Raw genomic sequence first — 21,785 nt, 5'->3', positions numbered from 1 at the left:
ATAACAATCCAAAATCACATTTTCTGTAAATGTAACAGACATCTAAATAGAACAGTTTATTATAGTTATTTATATAAGTTATACACTTTTACCTTTCCTTCTCCCCGCTAGAAGTCGATGGTAAATGACAGCTGAACTATGACTATTGTTCAGTCCAGACAACTTTATTTATCCCAAGGGGCAATTCAGTTTACGCAGTCTACCAGCCCAAACAAACATCCACAAACATAATAATTAAAAAAAATAATTATTTTTGTGTGTACCTATTACAGGTTGAATGAGATGAGCCTCCTCCCATACAGAAATAACAGCTCTGGGTGCAGCACTCTCTTGAAATAGCCAATAACGGTGCACGTGTTGGAGAATGTGCAGCTTTTGGCTACGCTTGCCTCTTATCGGCTTGATTAGGGAGATGAAAGATGCCGCCCAGTAAAGCCATTTGCCTTTTAATGCTTGTTTTGCAGCAGCAATTCCGTATCAAGTAAATGACAGCCTTCCCAGAGTGATTTTTGCAGGAGCAGGACTATTAGCATAAAGGCTGTTCTCCGCCACAACTCGTGCATAATATCTCATGCATATCAAAGCATACCTCGCCGCTGAATTCTAATTCAACAACACCAAAACTGTGAATCAAACCAAAACCTCTAACAATGTGAGAGATGGTGAAAAGAGATAGGTATTCTGGAAACAGGGCCAATCTGGGCCCGTTTCCATCTTGCCACCGGCCATTTCCTTCTATGGGCCAGGGAGGCGGGGGCAAATCCTTGGTTTCCTGGGAGAAAAAGCAATTTCACATAGATAATGCAGCCACGGTGAAGCTCCATCTGGCTTTTGCTGATAAGGGGGCCCCTGTGACAAAGGAATTTTCCATTCCTAAGGCAATTTGCACTGTTCATTGAACTTCAGAGCGCCAACAGGCACCCAGACACACTCCGGGGATCTTTGTTTTTAGGGCGGGGGACTGATGGACCCAAAGCACTGAGTGGACAAAAGGTCTGGAGGATTACAGGCTGGGCAGAGTTTTTGAAATGGGAGTGGTGAGAGGTTTAAGACCCCAAGGTGAACGATCAGCTGGTCATTTCTCTCACGTGCAAAGTTCCTGAGAAAGGACTGTGCATTTTCTCATCCATGTTGTGTTGGTCGTTTCACCAGAGGGTGGGTGGCAAGAGGCTTGCAGTTAAGAGTCATTTTCAAAATCTGAAGCCGCTATAAGGGCCACCGTTTCATCAGGTGGTGGAATAGACTCCTACTCAAACCTCATAAATGAAGAACGAGCAAGAGTCAATACCATTTAACGGTGGCCTGAAGAGACGGCGCTGCTCAGGCCATCATAGGAGCCCTGCCGCAGGATGAAGTAATGGAAACGGCACCTTCAGAGCACGCGAAGCACGTCAACGCTCACCGCTGATATGATGTAGTGCCTCAGGGTTCTAGAAACTTTAACATTCGTGTGAACAGTCATCGTTATTCAAGGGGAGGAGCTGGCATTAAGAGAGAAGCAAAAGGTAGACTTCATCCCAGTGTATGAAAGGGTTAAACGGAGCTAAACATGGTGCTGCTTCTGCAGGATCGAGAGGCATCTAGGAGACTATAGAAAAACCCACCAGCACGTTCCAAGTCCGTTTTGAGGTCTTTGGAATTGGAAACTCTGATCTCATTCTTATTTAAGAGACGCATCATATATAATATCCCTGCTTTAATTTATATTTTTAATTCAGTCAATTTCTTTACACAGAACAGAAAAAACACAAAACCAAATCAGAGATTTTCCTTGAAAACAAGAATCAGAGGGTAAAACTGAAAAATGCCAACAAGGAACTTAAGATCAGCTGACCTTTCACCTCACCCAGAGACGAAATGAGGCTTGAAGCACCGACCAACGGACCAATCACGGGACAGCAGCCGTCTGTCTAATCTCAGTGCACCAACGATCTCACCTGGCCACGGAGTACATGAAGAGGAAGTCGTTGTCGGGGGAGCCGGGGTTCTTGCCGTAGTCCATATATTTCTTCTGGGTGGTATTCTTGATGTCTTTAATAACAAACTCCATCTCTTTACTCAAGTTGGATTCCGTCTTAAAAGTAAGAACACAGTCAGAACCCAAACTCCACTAGGAAATGTAACGCAAGCCGTGATACACAGCACTTTGGATCCGTCACGACGTTTCAAGTCCAACTGAAATGTCCTTCTTGAACATATATGTACATGAGCGCTTTGAGTTTCTGCATTATTATAATTATATACGATGAACTCAACACAAAACACTGCCTGAAATGTCATGAATAAGAAAAACCATCTGACTGACATGAACAGCCACGTTAGCTTGCGATCATGTTTGAGGTTGAGCCATTGGTACATGGGCCATGCTTCCAGTAGCTTTCACCTAGCCTCATCTTATTAGGGGAGGGGTGTAGAACCAATAATGGGAGTTCAATATTCATTTATCATGAGTCACGTCACGTATTACTGATTTTCTTGATTATGTGCAGGTGGACCCTAATTCGAATCGATAACTTGCCGAGAGTGTTTCTGTACTACAGCTGTGTAAAACCTTCCAGATGTTTTAGTTAAGTCCAGGACTTACTGGGAAAAGGCCTACTTTCTCCTGAAGATCTTCCACCTCCTTTACAAGCACACATATCTTCTTATTTGTGTGTGCGTGCCACGCACCGGCCTCCGAGCCCCGCCCCGGCCGACAGGGAAGGACGCTGTTAGCAAACTGTCTGCACAGTGGACAGGTAAATTCACCCTTGTCCACGGAGAAACCTTGGAGGACCTGGTCGTTCTGGGGAACAAAGACACCAGAAAATACTAGACTTGACGTTCTAAATGGAAGTTAATACGTAGTATGTAGATAAAGTAACAGACAACAAAGAGGATCGAAGGATTTAGATCTACTGCGTTCGTCTCTATAATACTCAGAGCTTGATAACTCAAACGGCAAAAAAAGAGGCATAGAGAAATAGACGAGGAACAAATTTCACATTGAAGTCGCTCTTATTACAATATATTTTAAATATCGCCATCAATGAATTTTCTGTCAATTCATGACCAAACTTGACGAAGACTTATTTCCAAAGGTCCAGCCTTCTCTTACCCTCAGAGACTCCATGTACGATTTATGGCAATCTATATGCAAAGTGTGTCCACAGGTCTGGACGTAGACGCCTCCATCCCAGCCGATTGACACAGACTGCAGACAAGAGCTCTGCAGAATGCCAGAGAAACATCATATGGATTAGAAGATGCAATACGTCTTCAGTCCACAAGCCGGCTTAGCTTTAGCTTTTAAATTTCAACTGCAATACAGCCGTACCGTAGCATTGTATTTGTACAAATCCAGCCATTCAGGATTACTTATCAATGATTGAATAATTACCAGCTTGGTCCATATTCATTACATTTTTGTGCTCCATGTTCTAAGTGTCATTCAGACAACATGCAGGAGTCAAACAGTTCCACCCTTAGGGGGCAGTATTGTAAAAAGATGATTTACCCATGTTTGTCTTAGAGGAGGGGGTAATCAGGTTGTTGTTTGAGCTCCCTCTAGTGTTGTGGCTGTGGGTGTCACTAAATCTGTGGAGGTGTTTATTCAGGTATGCAGGGATTGAGGGGACTGAGGGCAGAGCTGCATTGACTATTTTAAATGCCAATCCCATTTTGAGTTGTTTAACCCTGTCTGCTACCCTGAGCCATTTTAGGCTAGCAAAATATCCAGGAAGAAGGGGGGTCATGGGCCCCAGATTGAGGAGTAGCCCAATCAGTTTGTTTTGGGAGGTTTGGAGCCTGGTTTTCAGGGACACTTTAACGTTTGAATACCAGGAGGTGCTAGCATAGTCAAAGAGGGGCTGAACGAGGCTCCAGCAAGCGTCCAGAGAGCAAAAAGCAGACATTCTGCCCAAAAATCTTGTTCTTTCATTGACTTTTTGATCACCTTAGTTGCCATACTATCGCCAGACGGGCATTTGTCAAGAACACAGCCCAAATAGGTAATCTCTTCTTTGCTGGAGATTACTGTATTATCGACTGTGACCTTGAAATCATCAACATTTATCTCACATTTATCTCTGTTTAGACCCAAAAAGAGTAGATTCTGTTTTACCAAGATGTAGTGACAGTTTGTTACCGGTAATGCTGTCGTGCTAATCATCGCGTCATTATGTCCCTGTGATATTTGTGGAGACACCCACGTCTTTGAAGAATCGCTGCATGAGCGACAGCCTGATGTCGTGAGCGACTCCACACGTGTCTGCAGCGTAGATGTGCTCCTCGTCACTGGTGGGGAGATCCTTAGCCTCTTTGCCTTTGCAGCGGTGCCCAAGCACTGAAAGACAACGACGTCGTCAGAGATGAAAATATGTTTGACTTCAATTCAGGATTCAAATAAAGAATTAGACAGTTTATTACTTTTATAGATTCAGAGGAATTTAAAATTGGCAGAAAATACTGATCATTTTATTTCTTATTTAGCAAACCACAAGTTTGTTTTTGTCCCACTCGCCATCCAAACACACAGACTGAAAACAGGCAACAATTCCTCACAACTTGTGGCATTTCTGCTAGACAAATACACATATCTGTCAGTAGAGAGGAATATTAATTACCCACACAGGTACCTTGAGTCAGCCAGACACTCCAACAGTAACGCGATCAGAGCGTTTTAATCGCGCCTCTGGCTGCCAGGCTATTATGGACTATTTTAGATTCGAGGGCAGCGTCTCCTGAACCGCTTCACAAGGTGACTAAATCAAACATGCCATCTATCTGATGACGTCCAGCTGTCCATGCGCAATAGAAATGACCTCTTACAGCAGAAAATCGACATGGAAGACAAATGAGTCGATTAAAAACACCCAACCTATTCAAATTAGCCTTTCAAGGGGTGGACTGTGGTAAAGCTCAGCATTTCAACATCACAGAAGGGAAGGGTACGATGTTGGGACTACCTGAAGACGCTTGGAGGAGAACTACGAGGCCAGTGGGTCTGTCCTCCGTTGACGGCCCGCTCTGGCCACAGATGACACAGTCATAAAGAACCTCAGACTCCATGACTTCAGATGCTCCGAGGTCCATGGAGGCGTCAGCGTCAGGGGATTCTAGAGAGCAAATCAACATAAATAGGAACAAAAGCTCATTAAAGCCGAGCCACATACAGTCCTACACAAAAGAGCGGAAACCACGTCTTAAACATGAAATCACACACAAGAAGCTCCTTCACCTCAAACACAAACAGCTGGAGGTCATGTGATCTGAGCTCTCCTGCAGCAGGATCAGACACTGAGGAAACGCTGCAGGAGGAAGGCAGCGTCATCATCTTAACGCCGCCGCGCTCTAATGGACACGGAAGACTCGCTGGTAGAATAGATCACGAATGCCTAAATCTACATTTAAATAGAGGCCACCGACGACCCCCGTCTGAAGCACCGGCCCAGAAGCAGGAATCAATTACCAGCGTAAAAGAGTTTTAAATGTTAAGAACTGTGTTCCGTCTGAGAAACGCCGCGCTGCACTGGGAACTGATTCATTTCTTCTTGGGTAAATATGTTCTCTAGAGAGGTCACCGTGTTCCTGGGGAGGTCGCAGACGCATTAGAGGTCAGTCCCACAGCACCCGCCTCAGGCCATCCTGCACCGCGACGCACAACACGAACGAATAAAACAAGGACACACACAATGTTTCACGCTTCCTGCAGCGGCGCCTGACAAACGGGGCTCCAGGTTTAGAACTCTTATTGTTGGTTAGTCTACACCACATCGATTCAAAGTACAGCGTTACCACGACGATCTGTCTGATCGCAGCAGCCATTACTCATCCACTAACTGCGCTGTGTCGGGCGGGCCCTGAGAGTCCGGCCCACCATTAGTGCTCTGATCCGATACGCCCTCAGTCGGCAGCCAGCCACACTCCCACAGGACGGGCTCTCAGTTTCTCCTAACAGGCCTGTGGAGACCACCAGCAGGGACCCGGCCCACTTTCACCTTCCTGATGGGTTCCCTTCAGCCCACAGCATTTCTCCTCACCGACTACAGCAGCAACGCGCCCTTCAAACTGCACGCTGGAATGCAGCCCAAAATACTTTTCGGAGGTCTTCTTGTACAGAATGTGGTTTGATACGCACATTCTAACACCAGTTCCTCATGAAGAACAGTTCAACCAGAGCACAGTCGAGTTCCTGAGGTTTATTATAAGAAATACTTTGACATTTTAGACGCAACCGTTACGAGTGAGGGACGCCGTCACCCTGCAGCTAGGAAGACATGCTCTGTGCAAATACCCGCCATTCACTTTCAGCTTTATTACAGAATGTTTAGGTCATGGTTAGTTACTTGTGTTAGCACAACAGATCTACTACCATTACTACTGGGTTTCTAGTGGGCAATGAACTCTGCAGACGATGTGATCAATAAAATGACTTTACTCGACTCACCAACATCCATGGCCGTTTCCATGAAACTCTTCTGCCTGGAAGCGAACTCAGCGAGCAGCTTCTGCTGCCTCTCTCTGGCCCTCTGGCGTCTAAATGAAGGGGAATCAGAGAAACAACATTTGGTGAAAGCAGACACAGCCACGTGTTTAGAGACGGTAGAAACGCTCTCCCACGGGGACGTCGCTCCGGAGCTTGAAAGCTTTCTGGGAATGAACGCGTCGGTTTCAGGGCGTGAGCGACACGCTCTTCCATGCTGAAGGGGACACTAATATATTTACAGCTAATGGTTCCAACAAGGTGTGTGGACAAAGCTGGAAATGTTACATTCTGAACTGATGCGATGGGTCTGCAGACCCTCGGGGGGGAGCCGGCTGTAAATTAAGCCACCAATAAGAGGGCATAAACAAATGGTGACAGGAGAGTCCCGGATCAATAGTTCCCCCGACGGCTTCGGGCTGTCGACGACCAGCATGACGAACGAGCAGCGGTTTGTGGCTTCACTGAACGCGCTGCTGCCTGCTGGTTGCCTTGGAAACAGAACTAGTTTGTGTGGATGGGAGAGATCCTGCCTTCACCTGAGAGGTGAAGCAACACTAAAATGGTTGAAAGCCATTCCATCATCATCAGGGGAGTGAGACAGAGACAGCGACTCGGGCTGGTGAAGTGAAAAGCCAGAACACGCACGGGCTCGTCTTGATTTCTACAAGGAGCCTCACGGGACAATTTCCTTCTGCAGATGCCCACAAAAGCCCCAAACGTGGAACAACACTGATAAAATGAGAGCGTATAGGCGGAGGGGATAGAACCAGAGGGGATAGAAGCTGAACTATACGGCCATTAAAATGACCTGCATTACCATCAACCACATCGTAGATCATGTATGGATTTCACACGACAATAATAATGCTAATCAAGCTCCAACAGCAAAGCGCTAAAGAGAGCAGAGCATTGATCACGCAGGGCCTCGGACAGTTCGACGGCACCGGTCTGGGTTTTTAAAACCTGTTTGCGGTCTCACCAGCGATGTCTGGACACGGTCTCTTTCTACAGAATGATGATGCAGCACAATATGCTATTTAACATGGACCCTGGATTCAGCACCAAGGCGTGGAACATAGAGGTGGAGGTGTTTACGGTACCTCTCTTCTTTGTCCGTGGTTTTCTTGTCAGAGGGACTGTTCTTCTTTGGTGGAACTGGGGGGCACACCTTCCCGCAGATGTCTTGGATGCTCCGCTTGATCTGGCAGCTGCGCATGGCCGCCTTGGTGAGGATGCGCTCGATGGCTGCGACGCCGTCGCCGTGAGCGTGAAGGCTCGCATCCATGTTCTCCAGCCAGGACACCGGCAGGGAGTTCTGCTTGGACGAAAGCTTCTGGTGCAGCTTGATGAGGATGGACAGCATGCTCTCCCGAATCTCCAGGATCTCCGTCACCAGCTGGGGGGGGGTTCCCGGTGGGACCCAGCGTGTTGAGGAGCTCTTGGGCCTGACAACCTGGGCGGCCTCAGTGTTGCTGCGGTTGATTATCTCCTGGAACTTCCTCCTGCGCTCTGCAACGAGGCTGAACACCTGAGCTTCACGCAAATTCTAGCAACACACAGAAGAGAAAACTCAACTCAACGTTGTCTGTATGTCCGTGATTAAAGCTCTATGGACCCCGTCGAGCCCACGGAATCCACACAAGCAGATGATGTCATCACACATCAAAGAGGATCTCCTAAAATCACATCAGCCAGAGTCTGATAAGTTGGTGTGGCGCTTCAAGCACGGTCTGACCGGCGCCTAATGGAACGTCCATCACAAACATTCCAGCTGACCGCTCACAGAAGCACATTCCACGGAGAACTCAAACGCCTCACCAGCCGTCTGAGGGAGTGCCCCGGCCTGCCTGAGCAAAAAGGACCCGAGCTGCAGCCCGGTCGAGGCAGCATCAATCACACTGGCGTGCGGTTACAAAGCATTTACCGAAACATGTCATTAGTTTCAGCAGTCAGAAGGGAGGGAAACTGCTGAAGCACAGCGCCACACACACCTCAACACACAAAGGCCAGTGTCCTGAGAAATATAGATAAGTGCTTCATAATGCAGGTAAAGCAGCAGCACGAAGGCCAAGCTTCTCACGCTGATAGAGATAGCTACCTCTCGCCAATTCCCTGTAAGACGTCTGGAATTCTGTGGAGCAGGTGCAGCAAAATGACGTTAGGAAAGAGGAACATCAGATACGAGATCAGAAATAAATTCCATGCATGCCAGACGTGGGAAACGGCCGCATCAGTTCAAGTGCCGAGGCCAACGGGAGCCACGCCCGACAGGTACGGCGCTGGTTCACTAACATCCTAATGTGGAACACAGCAACGCTGGAACTGGAATGTTCACTGATCAACCGGTCAAGCAAAAGAATGAAATGCATTATTCTCTGTCCGTTTAGTCTGGACCCGTCTCAGAAAAGAATCTGCATCTCGAGTCTTCAGACGTTCAACGTTCTCATGCTGCGAGCCAATAGAAGCCGAGCGGCTGCGTCTCCAGCAGGTTTCACTGTGACGTGCTGCCGACATGCGACACGCGTTTACCTGGCCGTAAGAAGAAGCTTCAGCACTGGTGCTGGGAGGGGCCTCCCTCTTCACTTCAGGAGCCGTCTCAGGAACCCGAACCCGGACGAAGTTGATAATATGGTGCAGATTAGAGAGGAGGTTGGTGCCAGGGAACCAGCTGTCATGGCAGTGCTCCTCAATGCAAGGCTCCTGGATGCAGAGGAGCGCGTGAGACAAGAACGCACCGTATAACAGGTGCAAACATCAAAGGAGACTGCAGGTGAGCCTCAAGAACACACATCCAACCTCATCATCTGAGTTCTCTTGCACCTGGTTGTCCAATCCCAGCTCAATCAGGTAGAGCACCATGCAGAGCACATGTTCGGACATGTTCTGATGATCCATCCATATCTAGAACACAATGAACATTTAAACTTAAGGAGCCATCTGAAGACCACTCATACTCTGCTGCTCTGAAGTGGTGTATATTGGTTTTGGAAATACGTTATGGAGAAGACGACCGCCCTCCAGGGTCACCTTGAAACGATAAAAACAAACATATGAAACACGATTGATACGTACGTATATGAAGTTTAGCAAAGCTAAACCATATCTTTGCCAGATATGCTCCAGACAAGACGAGTAGCCCAATACTAACCGTAAAAAGCACGTTCATCATGTTCACGGTCAGGCAGGCAACCAGACGACGACTAAACATCTGGCTTAGCTCATTGCCATTTTATTAACGTCTATGCTAATGTTCCCACGGAGTGAACCGAGGTGCATGAGCACCACGGCGTTTTGCCTGTACAGACGTTGGAGGGCTCACCTTGTAAAGGAGCGTGAAGATCACAATGTGCAGCGTCTTACAGTGCAACAGCTTGATCAGACCTTTGTAGCACGGCTGCAGAAGAGTTCTCTCCTTGTACGGAGGCCATGGGTTGCCGGTGTGGATGCCAGACTGTTTTAAACTAGGTGACATCATCACCAAGGAGAGAGAAATGTCAGAGGATCAATCAGTAACACACAGAACGCACTGTACCAGAGCCATAAAAACACTTTCAATACTGCAATAACGCAGTAATAATCATCTGATGAGGCAGAACTGCAAATAGCTCCCAGTAATTCACTGCACATAAGGTTATAGACGACACAGAGGAACAGCCAATGGCATCACTGTTATATTAAACCAGGGCCAGCCTGACATTCAAACGGCGTGGATGAACAACATGAGGCTGCATCAGACCGTCGGTGGCAGCGGCAGCTTCAATGTGCCTCACGACCAGAAAAACCGGTCTGGAACAGCGTTAGCATTACAGCCAAGGAATTCAAGACTAAAAGTCCTTTATCAAAAGGTTACCCTCTCAACGGTTCCAAAGAAGAAACCGTTCCATTAAAATCTACGTCTTTCACATGTTCCAGTGACCTTCAGCAGCTAATCCCAAGCTGTCTGCTTCAGAGACATTTTTCTCAGGGGACGTCTGTTCCACAGTTAAACACTAAATATTTCCTCCATTCTATTACAATGTAGACCATAATATTGATTTTCGGTGACAGCTATCTAATTGGAACCAACGTTCTCATCACGTCCCTCGTGCTGTAGGTGAATGAGGTGACCCTACTACTAAACAGAGCATGACGCAGTGGCTTGGGTTTTTTGCAATACCCCAAAACGTGATTCTGTTTGGCACAAGATTGAAATGATGCACACAAATCAAGTTCTTGGGTAAATCACGTTGACAGCGTCGACTTACAATGCAGAGTAGCGGTCCATGGCCGACTGGACGTCACGGCGATAGACTGTTCTGAGAACAACCATGATTGGGTCAAACTCCTTCTCCCACACCTCCGCTAGACGTGGAAAAGGAGAGAGGCGTTTTGTAACCTCTAATAAAAGAGACCTTAATTCACTTTCCTTCTCTGTTTAAGTGGTGCAAGCCTGCCCCCTGGTGGCCGGACATTCATATGTCCCTGCAGGACGTAAGACATCAAACTAAAGAACTTCCATGGAAGAACTCATTTCTGACACGTTGCAGTCTTTTCTCCTCTTGCTGCAGTTGGCTGATGGAGGACTGATAGCACCTACCGCTCGACGTGTAGCACCTACCGCTCGACGTGTAGCACCTACCGCTCGACGTGTAGCACCTACCGCTCGACGTGTAGCACCTACCGCTCGACATGTAGCACCTACCGCTCGACGTGTAGCACCTACCGCTCGACGTGTAGCACCTACCGCTCGACGTGTAGCACCTACCGCTCGACGCGTGACACCTACCGCTCGACGTGTAGCACCTACCGCTCGACGTGTAGCACCTACCGCTCGACGTGTAGCACCTACCGCTCGACGTGTAGCACCTACCGCTCGACGTGTAGCACCTACCGCTCGACGTGTAGCACCTACCGCTCGACGTGTAGCACCTACCGCTCGACGTGTAGCACCTACCGCTCGACGTGTAGCACCTACCGCTCGACGTGTAGCACCTACCGCTCGACGTGTAGCACCTACCGCTCGACGTGTAGCACCTACCGCTCGACGTGTAGCACCTACCGCTCGACGTGTAGCACCTACCGCTCGACGTGTAGCACCTACCGCTCGACGTGTAGCACCTACCGCTCGACGTGTAGCACCTACCGCTCGACGCGTGACATCTACCGCTCGACGTGTAGCACCTACCGCTCGACGTGTAGCACCTACCGCTCGACGTGTAGCATCTACCGCTCGACGTGTGACATCTACCGCTCGACGTGTAGCACCTAGCGCTCGACGCGTAGCACCTACCGCTCGATGCGTAGCATCTACCGCTCGACGTGTAGCAGTGGGCCTAATATCATCAATGCACCTGAGAGCCATCGCACGGTTTTCACCAGACACATCTGTGACACACCCACCTCCATTCTCTAAAAGGTTAACCCGTCATCCGACACAACGTCACCCTAAACATCCTACCTTTGGGGGTGTACATGCCCTGCTGCATGGAGCCTCCTGGCTCAAACACTGGAGCTTTGAAATCAGCCACAGCAGAGAGCATCTCCTCGAAACTACAACTCCCTGGTACAATGCCACTCTTTGGGTTGGGATTCTCAGGAATCTGAGACAATGTCGTTAAGGGAAGAGATTCACACAGACGAGATTCACATAACACTTCTGTGGAATACTGAAGGATACAAGGTCTAACAGTGCACTGTGTGTGCGGTCATTCATACACAACTGAGAGACCATCTCGGCTCGAAGGATCTCGTCATCGGTCATTCCTGTTGGAGAGTCAGAGGTAGAATAAAGACCGATTAGGGCTAGGGTTAATATCGTGTGAAGTGTATTTCAGTCCGTTTTAGGAAGAGTCTGCCTGTGACCAGAGAATAGATAAAGAATGGAGAAACTACAAACAGTTGATCAAACACGACCACAGGCCTAAATCACAGGTCACTGGAGCAGCGCCCGTCTCTCTCAACACGTGGTCAAAGTTACTAGAAAACTGGCAGCTCTTCATGAGAGCGTCACACCTGACTCATGTCGCTAACCCGTGCTGATCCTTTGACCACTTCAGGCCGGATAGAAGCGAGTAAGAATACATTAAAAGCAGCTGGATCAATCACAGAGTACTATCAGTGGCTCCATTCTAGTCACGTTGCCCAGCAACCCACGATGACAGAGTGATGGTAAAGCTAGCACGCACAAAAATAGAATGCATCCAGCCTCGGCCTGAGATGCATGAACAAAGATCCCGTCATCACTGGAGGCAAAGTGAATATAAACTCGTTATGAGACTAGAAGTACGTCGACCTAATATTCACTATACATACACAAAAATCAGAACGTCACCACAACATCAATAAAAACATAGGATGGCTTTTCCTATGAAGAGAAGTCGAGGGTGAGCATGAACGCAGACACAAAAACGTTTTCTCATCACCGTGGCTTCAGGGACGCCTGCTTTGCTGCATGCTTCTTGTATCGCATGCAGGTCGAGGGTCACTGCCCGTGGGTCGTGTGCATCCTTACCCAAATGAACGCGAAGGCTCGTCAATACAACCAGGAAGGTCAGCGCTCCCTCAAGCATCGGCCTCTCCTGCTCAGAGTCCAACACAGCGTTCTGATGCTGAGACGCCATGGTCAGCAGGTCAACCACTTTGAACCTGAGTCAGACAAGAGCAGATACAGAATCTAGGTTGAATCTCAAACTTCGTTTTTCTGAATACGTGTGTCGGAATGAGATTGTACCTCTCAAAAACACTCGAGATAAAGTAGTCAGGATCTAGTCTTGATGCACAAACCTGAATTAAAATGTAAAAACCATTAAACCACTGCAGTATTAATGATTGAATGGTGAGGCCTTTGTGTGGTAAAGCAACACAAACCTGGAGCAGATAGATGTCAGGGTCAATCATAGAGTTGCAGAAGTGGGACTGCACGTAGGTCATAGCCTGTCCTTTGATCTGCAAACCATTCCTGACCCACATGTTGCTGTGGATCTCTGACAAGCATGCCTACAAGCAGGCATGGGAACAGTCAGCAAGACACCAGGCAACCAACCAAAGAGACGGAACTACACACAAATACAAGCTGCACGACTGTTTACGGCCCTTCGGTGTTATACCTGGATTTGGAGTGGATGGACCATGATCTTCATCAGCATCTCCTGGTCAGGCAGGAGGCTGTCCAGGTCAAGGCCTTGGCACTTAACGGCCTGAACATTTAAGAAACATAACGAGCTCAAAAAGCCCCCAATGCTACTGCAAAAGCACGTCCAGAGAAGGAGGCCTCAGACATACCTTACTCAGGAACATGGCATAGTAGCGGTGCAGCGGCAGATGAAAGGTCACTTGATTTGGAGCAGGCTGTAAGCGATACGAGAGCAATGAGAAACGGGGGGCAGACTGTGGTCGGAAATACATGTCAACCCTTTGGCTTTTAAATTTACCTCATCAATGAAGCCAATGGCATCAAACCAGATCTGCAAGGTCTCTAAACAGTAGCGCACAACTGTTTTTGTATATTCCTGCGTCTCCTGTTTACACGTAAAAACATTCTCAAGGCATTAGAAAACGTTGATGCACCCCCGTATGCAAGCTCTTTAACCGTTTGAACACATCATGGGGAAGGCACACAGCGAGCGGAAGTGTCGCGAGGAGGCTTACTTTGACTTTGCAGTGTGTTAAGAGACCCCACATCGGTTGTGCACAGGCTTCAAGCTCTGCTGCAAAAGCTGCATAGTAGGTCTGAGACTCAAACTCCACATGTTCATTCAGCTCTCTCTTATTCAGGTTCATACCTATCACAGGAAGGAAGTGTGCAATTTACGATCGGTGCCGAAGGAAAAACTCATGTAGAACAAGCTGATCAATCAGAGATTGCAGACCCTCGCCTCCAAGTGGCCTATCTCGCAATGTTAAAGAATCCTTTAAAAAGTTCTCGAGTCTGGATCCAGATCCGGATCAACGCCATTCTCGGGGAGGACCGAGCCACGGACAGAACCTTGCCTGTGTAAATATTTCAAGTTGATTAGGTTACTAGTTTATGAGTTATGCGCTCGGACAAACAGACAAACAGACAAACGCACCCAATTGCAATACCCTCGCCTCCCCTTCGGCGAGGGTAATAATAATAAAGCACCTTGACTTAAGAGCATACACAGACATTTGTGCACATGGAGTCAGAAGGGAACACTCAGCCCACTGTGCAGGGCTGCGTGTTAGTTTTAGGGTTGTGGCAAATTATGAGCGACTAACTGTGAAGAGTTCTTCCCCCCCCCACCGCTCAATTCTCCTATCAAGCATCATTATGGACAGATTTGGCTGCTGGTAAATCAAGTCTAACAGGAACTATTACTTAATTCAAATGTTTTGTCTGACCTCAAGGAGTTTGTATCACAAATGACAGATGCATTCAAATGCATAGCGCCGTTATCCAACCACTGCAATGCCGTAATAGTGGGGGCACGATCGGTTGGACCGGTCTACATGAGCAGCCTAGCCCTGAACTTTGTCCTGTCCCGGTTGGACCGGTCACCGGTCTATATGAGCAGCCTAGTCCTGAACTTTGTCCTGTCCCGGTTGGACCGGTCTATATGAGCAGCCTAGTCCTGAACTTTGTCCTGTCCCGGTTGGACCGGTCTATATGAGCAGCCTAGTCCTGAACTTTGTCCTGCCCCGGTTGGACCGGTCTATATGAGCAGCCTAGTCCTGAACTTTGTCCTGCCCCGGTTGGACCGGTCTATATGAGCAGCCTAGCCCTGAACTTTGTCCTGTCCCGGTTGGACCGGTCACCGGTCTATATGAGCAGCCTAGTCCTGAACTTTGTCCTGTCCCGGTTGGACCGGTCTATATGAGCAGCCTAGCCCTGAACTTTGTCCTGCCCCGGTTGGACCGGTCTATATGAGCAGCCTAGTCCTGAACTTTGTCCTGCCCCGGTTGGACCGGTCTATATGAGCAGCCTAGTCCTGAACTTTGTCCTGCCCCGGTTGGACCGGTCTATATGAGCAGCCTAGTCCTGAACTTTGTCCTGTCCCGGTTGGACCGGTCTATATGAGCAGCCTAGTCCTGAACTTTGTCCTGCCCCGGTTGGACCGGTCTATATGAGCAGCCTAGTCCTGAACTTTGTCCTGCCCCGGTTGGACCGGTCTATATGAGCAGCCTAGTCCTGAACTTTGTCCTGCCCCGGTTGGACCGGTCTATATGAGCAGCCTAGTCCTGAACTTTGTCCTGCCCCGGTTGGACCGGTCTATATGAGCAGCCTAGCCCTGAACTTTGTCCTGTCCCGGTTGGACCGGTCACCGGTCTATATGAGCAGCCTAGTCCTGAACTTTGTCCTGTCCCGGTTGGACCGGTCTATATGAGCAGCCTAGCCCTGAACTTTGTCCTGCCCCGGTTGGACCGGTCTATATGAGCAGCCTAGTCCTGAACTTTGTCCTGCCCCGGTTGGACCGGTCTATATGAGCAGCCTAGTCCTGAACTTTGTCCTGCCCCGGTTGGACCGGTCTATATGAGCAGCCTAGTCCTGAACTTTGTCCTGTCCCGGTTGGACCGGTCTATATGAGCAGCCTAGTCCTGAACTTTGTCCTGCCCCGGTTGGACCGGTCTATATGAGCAGCCTAGTCCTGAACTTTGTCCTGCCCCGGTTGGACCGGTCTATATGAGCAGCCTAGTCCTGAACTTTGTCCTGCCCCGGTTGGACCGGTCTATATGAGCAGCCTAGTCCTGAACTTTGTCCTGCCCCGGTTGGACCGGTCTATATGAGCAGCCTAGTCCTGAACTTTGTCCTGTCCCGGTTGGACCGGTCTATATGAGCAGCCTAGTCCTGAACTTTGTCCTGCCCCGGTTGGACCGGTCTATATGAGCAGCCTAGTCCTGAACTTTGTCCTGCCCCGGTTGGACCGGTCTATATGAGCAGCCTAGCCCTGAACTTTGTCCTGTCCCGGTTGGACCGGTCACCGGTCTATATGAGCAGCCTAGTCCTGGACTTTGTCCTGTCCCGGTTGGACCGGTCTATATGAGCAGCCTAGCCCTGAACTTTGTCCTGCCCCGGTTGGACCGGTCTATATGAGCAGCCTAGTCCTGAACTTTGTCCTGCCCCGGTTGGACCGGTCTATATGAGCAGCCTAGTCCTGAACTTTGTCCTGCCCCGGTTGGACCGGTCTATATGAGCAGCCTAGTCCTGAACTTTGTCCTGTCCCGGTTGGACCGGTCTATATGAGCAGCCTAGTCCTGAACTTTGTCCTGCCCCGGTTGGACCGGTCTATATGAGCAGCCTAGTCCTGAACTTTGTCCTGCCCCGGTTGGACCGGTCTATATGAGCAGCCTAGTCCTGAACTTTGTCCTGCCCCGGTTGGACCGGTCTATATGAGCAGCCTAGTCCTGAACTTTGTCCTGCCCCGGTTGGACCGGTCTATATGAGCAGCCTAGTCCTGAACTTTGTCCTGCCCCGGTCGGACCGGTCTATATGAAACTACGGCTTACCTTGGAAGAAAGACACGAAGCTCATCCACAGCATCAGCAACGAATGGTCCTCCAAGAACCTTTTGGCTACACTTTGGTGTGAGAGGATGTTGATGAAATCACTGACCAATGGCCAGTAGGTGTTGTTCTTCAGCAAAGCCTCGCTGCAGTTCACCACAACATGGCGACCGTTCTCGTCATCTAGAGGAGTAAGGCATGGAACCACGTGAGTACTGCAGTTATCTGAGAACAACGCACGTGTAGAAAAACACAATACACTCATACGTCACGCAAACCTGCTCCTGGCTGCATGTACAGAAAAACTATTTCATCTGCAGCAATTAAAAAAAGCATTGCAGCTTATTTCGTTCTTTCACTACACAATTAAGAAAAGGCCGGGGGGGGGGGGGGGGGACACACACCTGTGCATGGGTTTTGTTCTTTTGAAAGCAATCAAGTTGTTTTTTACATTTCACACGCAACGCGGCACCCGTTGCATCACGTGGTGAGGTGCGTTAAACCCGACGCGTTGGAGCAGCTCACCCTGAAGTTCACTCTTAATAAGGCAACTCTCCATCATGTAGAGAAGCACCGTCACCATGATGTCCAGCAGCTGGCACTCCTCCGTCACACGCCGAGCCAGCTCCTCGTTGCTGAACAGCTGCACACTGATGTGGACGATGCGATTGGACATGGTGTCCGACTCGTGGCTCTTCATCAGCGTCTTCATGATGAACGCATAATGCTGGACAAACGTTTTTGTGAAGGTGATCTGCTGGACAGAAAGAGGAAAGCTTTACTGCTGTGATGTTGAGGCTTCAAAGGAAGATTCTATCTACTTTCCAGTCTGCTTCATGACATGAGAGTAAATTCTAGACAGACAGAAATACCTTATAGTCTTGATCAGGCAACATGTTCAGCAAGAAGGTGACCATCTTCTGAGGAAACTCATATTTGATCGTCCAAAACAGCAACTCTTCCAGAAAGCATTTATGCTTCAGAGATTCAATAATAGATGGGTCTGAGGAGGCAAAACGAAGAGCAGAGTATTAGTATTAGTACACGACTCCACAGCAGAGTACAAGCAGAGCAGAGTACGGGTGCTTCCCACTGCGTATTAGTACACGACTCCACAGCAGAGTACAAGCAGAGCAGAGTAAGGGTGCTTCCCACTGCGTATTAGTACACGACTCCACAGCAGAGTACAAGCAGAGCAGAGTAAGGGTGCTTCCCACTGCGTATTAGTACACGACTCCACAGCAGAGTACAAGCAGAGCAGAGTAAGGGTGCTTCCCACTGCGTATTAGTACACGACTCCACGGCAGAGTACAAGCAGAGCAGAGTAAGGGTGCTTCCCACTGCGTATTAGTACACGACTCCACGGCAGAGTACATACTGACCTTTGGTATTGCTGCTCAGCTTCACCCGCTTCCTCTGGCCAACAGACTGACCTGCGTCTTGGTTCTCCTGGGGGGGGGGGGGGGGGGGGGGCAAACAATGTCATCTAAGATGTCTGCAAAATGCCAAAACAGAACTTTATATGATTCAATAGCAAATTAGAGTGGGGGGAGGGGGTGAACGGCCATTTAGCAAAATGATGAGTCATTTAAATCGTTATCATTTACTATTATTAAAGTGCATGTAAATAGTGACCAGAGTCAGCATCGCCAGGTCTGGTCACTATTTACAATTTAACAGAGATTAATTTTCATATATATTTATACAATTATTATTATCTAGATTATAAAAATACATTTAAATGGATGTTTACAACAATTATCATTGTATGTGATGCAAGCCCATACCTCTTTGGGCTCACCTGGGCTCCCTGGGACAGTGGAGCCTAAGAAACGAGAGGAAGCATCAAGTAGCAGCAACATTAGTTTACAAACCGGACGATCGACACACTTGGTTTTAATACGTTCACAGCAGTCGTGCAATTTTTACACTGTTGTCTTAATAACATGATTGATTTTGAATTATTTGCATGATGGCTAATAGAGGTTTGATGAGAATGTACTTTGTATATTATGTAATGTCCGCCTACCCAATAGCACCAGTGCTCCTGCACCGCCCTCTGCGCCAGCAGTGACATCAGCAGTAGCACGTTGGGCCTTCTCTTCCGCAGACACGAGGCCGGAATTCTTCAAAGCTGACAAATACTTGTCATAATTCTTCTGCGCATACAAATTTTCCTCTTGGCCTTAACAGAAAAACAAAACAAAAATTCTGGAAATGACATCAATTCAAACACAAATAAATGTTTATCTCAGGTAACGGTGCATATTTGAAATAAAGAACAGCAAGATAAGGTATTCTGTTACAGCGCCATGCAGGAGAGTCGGAGCTACGGGCTTTCCTTTAGAGAAATGATTGTAATGTATTAGCAACAAAGAACAATAAAGAAACAGCAATATGATCACATGACTGCAATCAAAACACATTAATATCGAATAGAAAGAAGGCAGCACTTTGTCATTACCAATATATACTGGTATTTTACCCATGCTCAAGTCCTTGAATGCTTGCTGATTGGTCAAGATCTTTGTCAAAACAGTCCTCATGGCTCCTCCCATCTTTGTGAGCTCCTCCATGAAGGAGATCTGAGGCTCCAGCTGCTGCAGGACCTTCTGCAGATCTCTCTCATTTGAGGTGTCTGGCAAAGCAAGATGAAATTAAATTACATCGTTATTCTTACCATTGCATACAAATACACACAATTAAATTACGCTTTCTAGTGACATAACGGCGATGTCTGCTTTCCAAGGCAGATCCCGTCTTGCATTAGGCTGAGGCTCCGTGTCATTTATGAAAAATCAAAAGAGGAGTCCGGCGGAGGATGGACATCATATGTTTGACTATTAAAAGGCCTCGGACACATTCTTCTCTTGAGTTGGTTAAATTCGATTGTCTCACAGCACTGAATGAAGACTGTGTTCACCTGGCTCAACGTAGCCCTCTCTCAGGTACTGTAGGATCCACAGTATAAACCGAGGAAGGACCATTTCAGACATCAGGAGAAGGTCTCGAGGTATTGAGGGAATATTCTCCCCTGTTCTCAGCCGATGCCGTCTGCAAAACCTGACAAAGCACAAAGGACAGATTCACGTTACTCAGAAAGCTCACAACGTCCTTCCCGGTAATTCCATTCAATCCATTTTTATTTATACAATGCCAGGTCAGAACAAAAGGATACCGCAAGCCAGTTTACACAGTAATCCGTTTTCATTTTACACAAGAATCTAAACACAACTAACACAGAAGCTTCCTACCGATCCGGCTAATTCTGGAAGCTTAACGTTCATTTATTTTACAGTAATTTAATACTTTGTAGATATGAAGTGATTATTATATGAACCACACACACACAGTGTAACCCATAAAATCATGATCCACTCCCTGTCTGGGTCGTACTTCAAACTGAAGGCTGTATGACGTCACTAGCTGGTAATCCTGCCACTGGCAGACTGTGACCAGCAAACAGAACGATTTGGCAATAACTAAATATGACGTTTCGTTTAAAAGTTGACACCTATTTGTGTTCCTGTAAAACAGTGTGTAAACGGAACTGCAGAAATGATCCACCTTTATGTAATCCATACAGCTATCGATCACAGCGATCACTAAACAGGTCTATTAGCCGTCAAATAATCGAACTAACGAAACACACAAATATCACAGCTACAGAAAACACTGTTGCTTTGCAAGGGCCGCGAACTTGAGCCTTTAATATAGCCATGGGTTCCAGGAATATATCAGACAGTCATCCGGAAGGAAGCCCGGCTGAGCATAGCCAGCTTAGCTAGCAGCTAGCCCGGCTGAGCACTTCACTAAATTCAGCATGACCTGTCACAACAACCGCGGCTGTCCTGCTGGTTAGCTTAGCCAGCTTAGCTAGCAGTTAGCCCGGCTGAGCACTTCACTAAATTCAGCATGACCTGTCACAACAACCGCGGCTGTCCTGCTGGTTAGCTTAGCCAGCTTAGCCAGCAGCTAGCCCGGCTGAGCATAGCCAGTTTAGCTAGCAGCTGGCCCGGCTGAGCATAGCCAGTTTAGCTAGCAGCTAGCCCGGCTGAGCACTTCACTAAATTCAGCATGACCTGTCACAACAACCGCGGCTGTCCTGCTGGTTAGCTTAGCCAGCTTAGCCAGCAGCTAGCCCGGCTGAGCATAGCCAGTTTAGCTAGCAGCTAGCCCGGCTGAGCACTTCACTAAATTCAGCATGACCTGTCACAACAACCGCGGCTGTCCTGCTGGTTAGCTTAGCCAGCCTAGCCAGCAGCTAGCCCGGCTGAGCATAGCCAGCTTAGCTAGCAGTTAACCCGGCTGAGCACTTCACTAAATTCAGCATGACCTGCCACAACAACCGCGGCTGTCCTGCTGGTTAGCTTAGCCAGCTTAGCCAGCAGCTAGCTCGGACTTACCCACTTCCCCGCATGACATTACTGTCTCCGCAGTCACAGGCCCCGCCAGCCTGGCTCCGGAACATGTTGAAATCATGGCCCGTGTGGTCTCCGTTGTTGAAACACTCCGCACACAGTGACATGCACGGAGAAATCCCACAGGTCCGGCATCGGTACGCCACGAAGTTAGCTGTCCACACCAAGCCGCACAGGGTCGCGTTGTCGTAGGACCGGACCGTCCTGCAGAACTCCTCGAACCCTTCGCCTCCCGCTAGAAGACATTTACACCAGTCGAGCGCTTCGGGGTCGGTCGCTGGCCTCTCTGGGTTCAGCACGGTGCCGAGCAGCTCCTGAAGCTGTCGAACCCCAGAGCTGCTGTCAGTCCGATTCAGGTCTGCCTTCACGCGGGCGGCTGTAGCGTTCCTGTCCCGGCGCTGCAGCGGCGCCGCCATCATGCTCTCCGGCTTGTTGTTCACAAATTTATTTTTGTTGTC

At 48.4% G+C, this 21,785-nt stretch overlaps 1 protein-coding gene across 1 annotated transcript in view; it reads right to left on the bottom strand.

The window, feature by feature from the left end:
* Positions 1-21,746, bottom strand: part of ubr3 (ubiquitin protein ligase E3 component n-recognin 3) — a 33,588-nt gene extending 11,842 nt beyond the window's left edge. Inside the window, exons 1-29 of the mRNA XM_068746442.1 lie at positions 21,313-21,746; positions 19,830-19,969; positions 19,392-19,544; positions 18,936-19,091; positions 18,694-18,731; positions 18,289-18,355; positions 17,779-17,909; positions 17,432-17,660; positions 16,910-17,089; positions 14,093-14,226; positions 13,876-13,962; positions 13,727-13,792; positions 13,552-13,641; positions 13,313-13,441; positions 13,176-13,228; positions 12,957-13,090; positions 12,123-12,208; positions 11,904-12,045; positions 10,711-10,807; positions 9,786-9,927; positions 9,263-9,367; positions 8,996-9,166; positions 7,567-8,012; positions 6,428-6,516; positions 4,947-5,096; positions 4,191-4,324; positions 3,098-3,208; positions 2,585-2,785; positions 1,938-2,074 (exon numbers count right to left, since the gene is read on the bottom strand). Coding sequence (XP_068602543.1) covers positions 1,938-2,074; positions 2,585-2,785; positions 3,098-3,208; positions 4,191-4,324; positions 4,947-5,096; positions 6,428-6,516; positions 7,567-8,012; positions 8,996-9,166; positions 9,263-9,367; positions 9,786-9,927; positions 10,711-10,807; positions 11,904-12,045; positions 12,123-12,208; positions 12,957-13,090; positions 13,176-13,228; positions 13,313-13,441; positions 13,552-13,641; positions 13,727-13,792; positions 13,876-13,962; positions 14,093-14,226; positions 16,910-17,089; positions 17,432-17,660; positions 17,779-17,909; positions 18,289-18,355; positions 18,694-18,731; positions 18,936-19,091; positions 19,392-19,544; positions 19,830-19,969; positions 21,313-21,746 — 4,232 coding nt within the window. The remainder of the gene's footprint in view (positions 1-1,937; positions 2,075-2,584; positions 2,786-3,097; positions 3,209-4,190; positions 4,325-4,946; positions 5,097-6,427; positions 6,517-7,566; positions 8,013-8,995; positions 9,167-9,262; positions 9,368-9,785; positions 9,928-10,710; positions 10,808-11,903; positions 12,046-12,122; positions 12,209-12,956; positions 13,091-13,175; positions 13,229-13,312; positions 13,442-13,551; positions 13,642-13,726; positions 13,793-13,875; positions 13,963-14,092; positions 14,227-16,909; positions 17,090-17,431; positions 17,661-17,778; positions 17,910-18,288; positions 18,356-18,693; positions 18,732-18,935; positions 19,092-19,391; positions 19,545-19,829; positions 19,970-21,312) is intronic.
* Positions 21,747-21,785: the final 39 nt, after the last annotated feature.

Source organism: Brachionichthys hirsutus, chromosome 12 (genome assembly GCF_040956055.1).
Source record: "Brachionichthys hirsutus isolate HB-005 chromosome 12, CSIRO-AGI_Bhir_v1, whole genome shotgun sequence".
NCBI classification, from domain to species: Eukaryota; Metazoa; Chordata; class Actinopteri; order Lophiiformes; family Brachionichthyidae; genus Brachionichthys; species Brachionichthys hirsutus.
The sequence above is the reverse complement of the archived record's forward strand: the minus strand, read 5'-3'. Positions and strand labels throughout refer to the sequence as shown.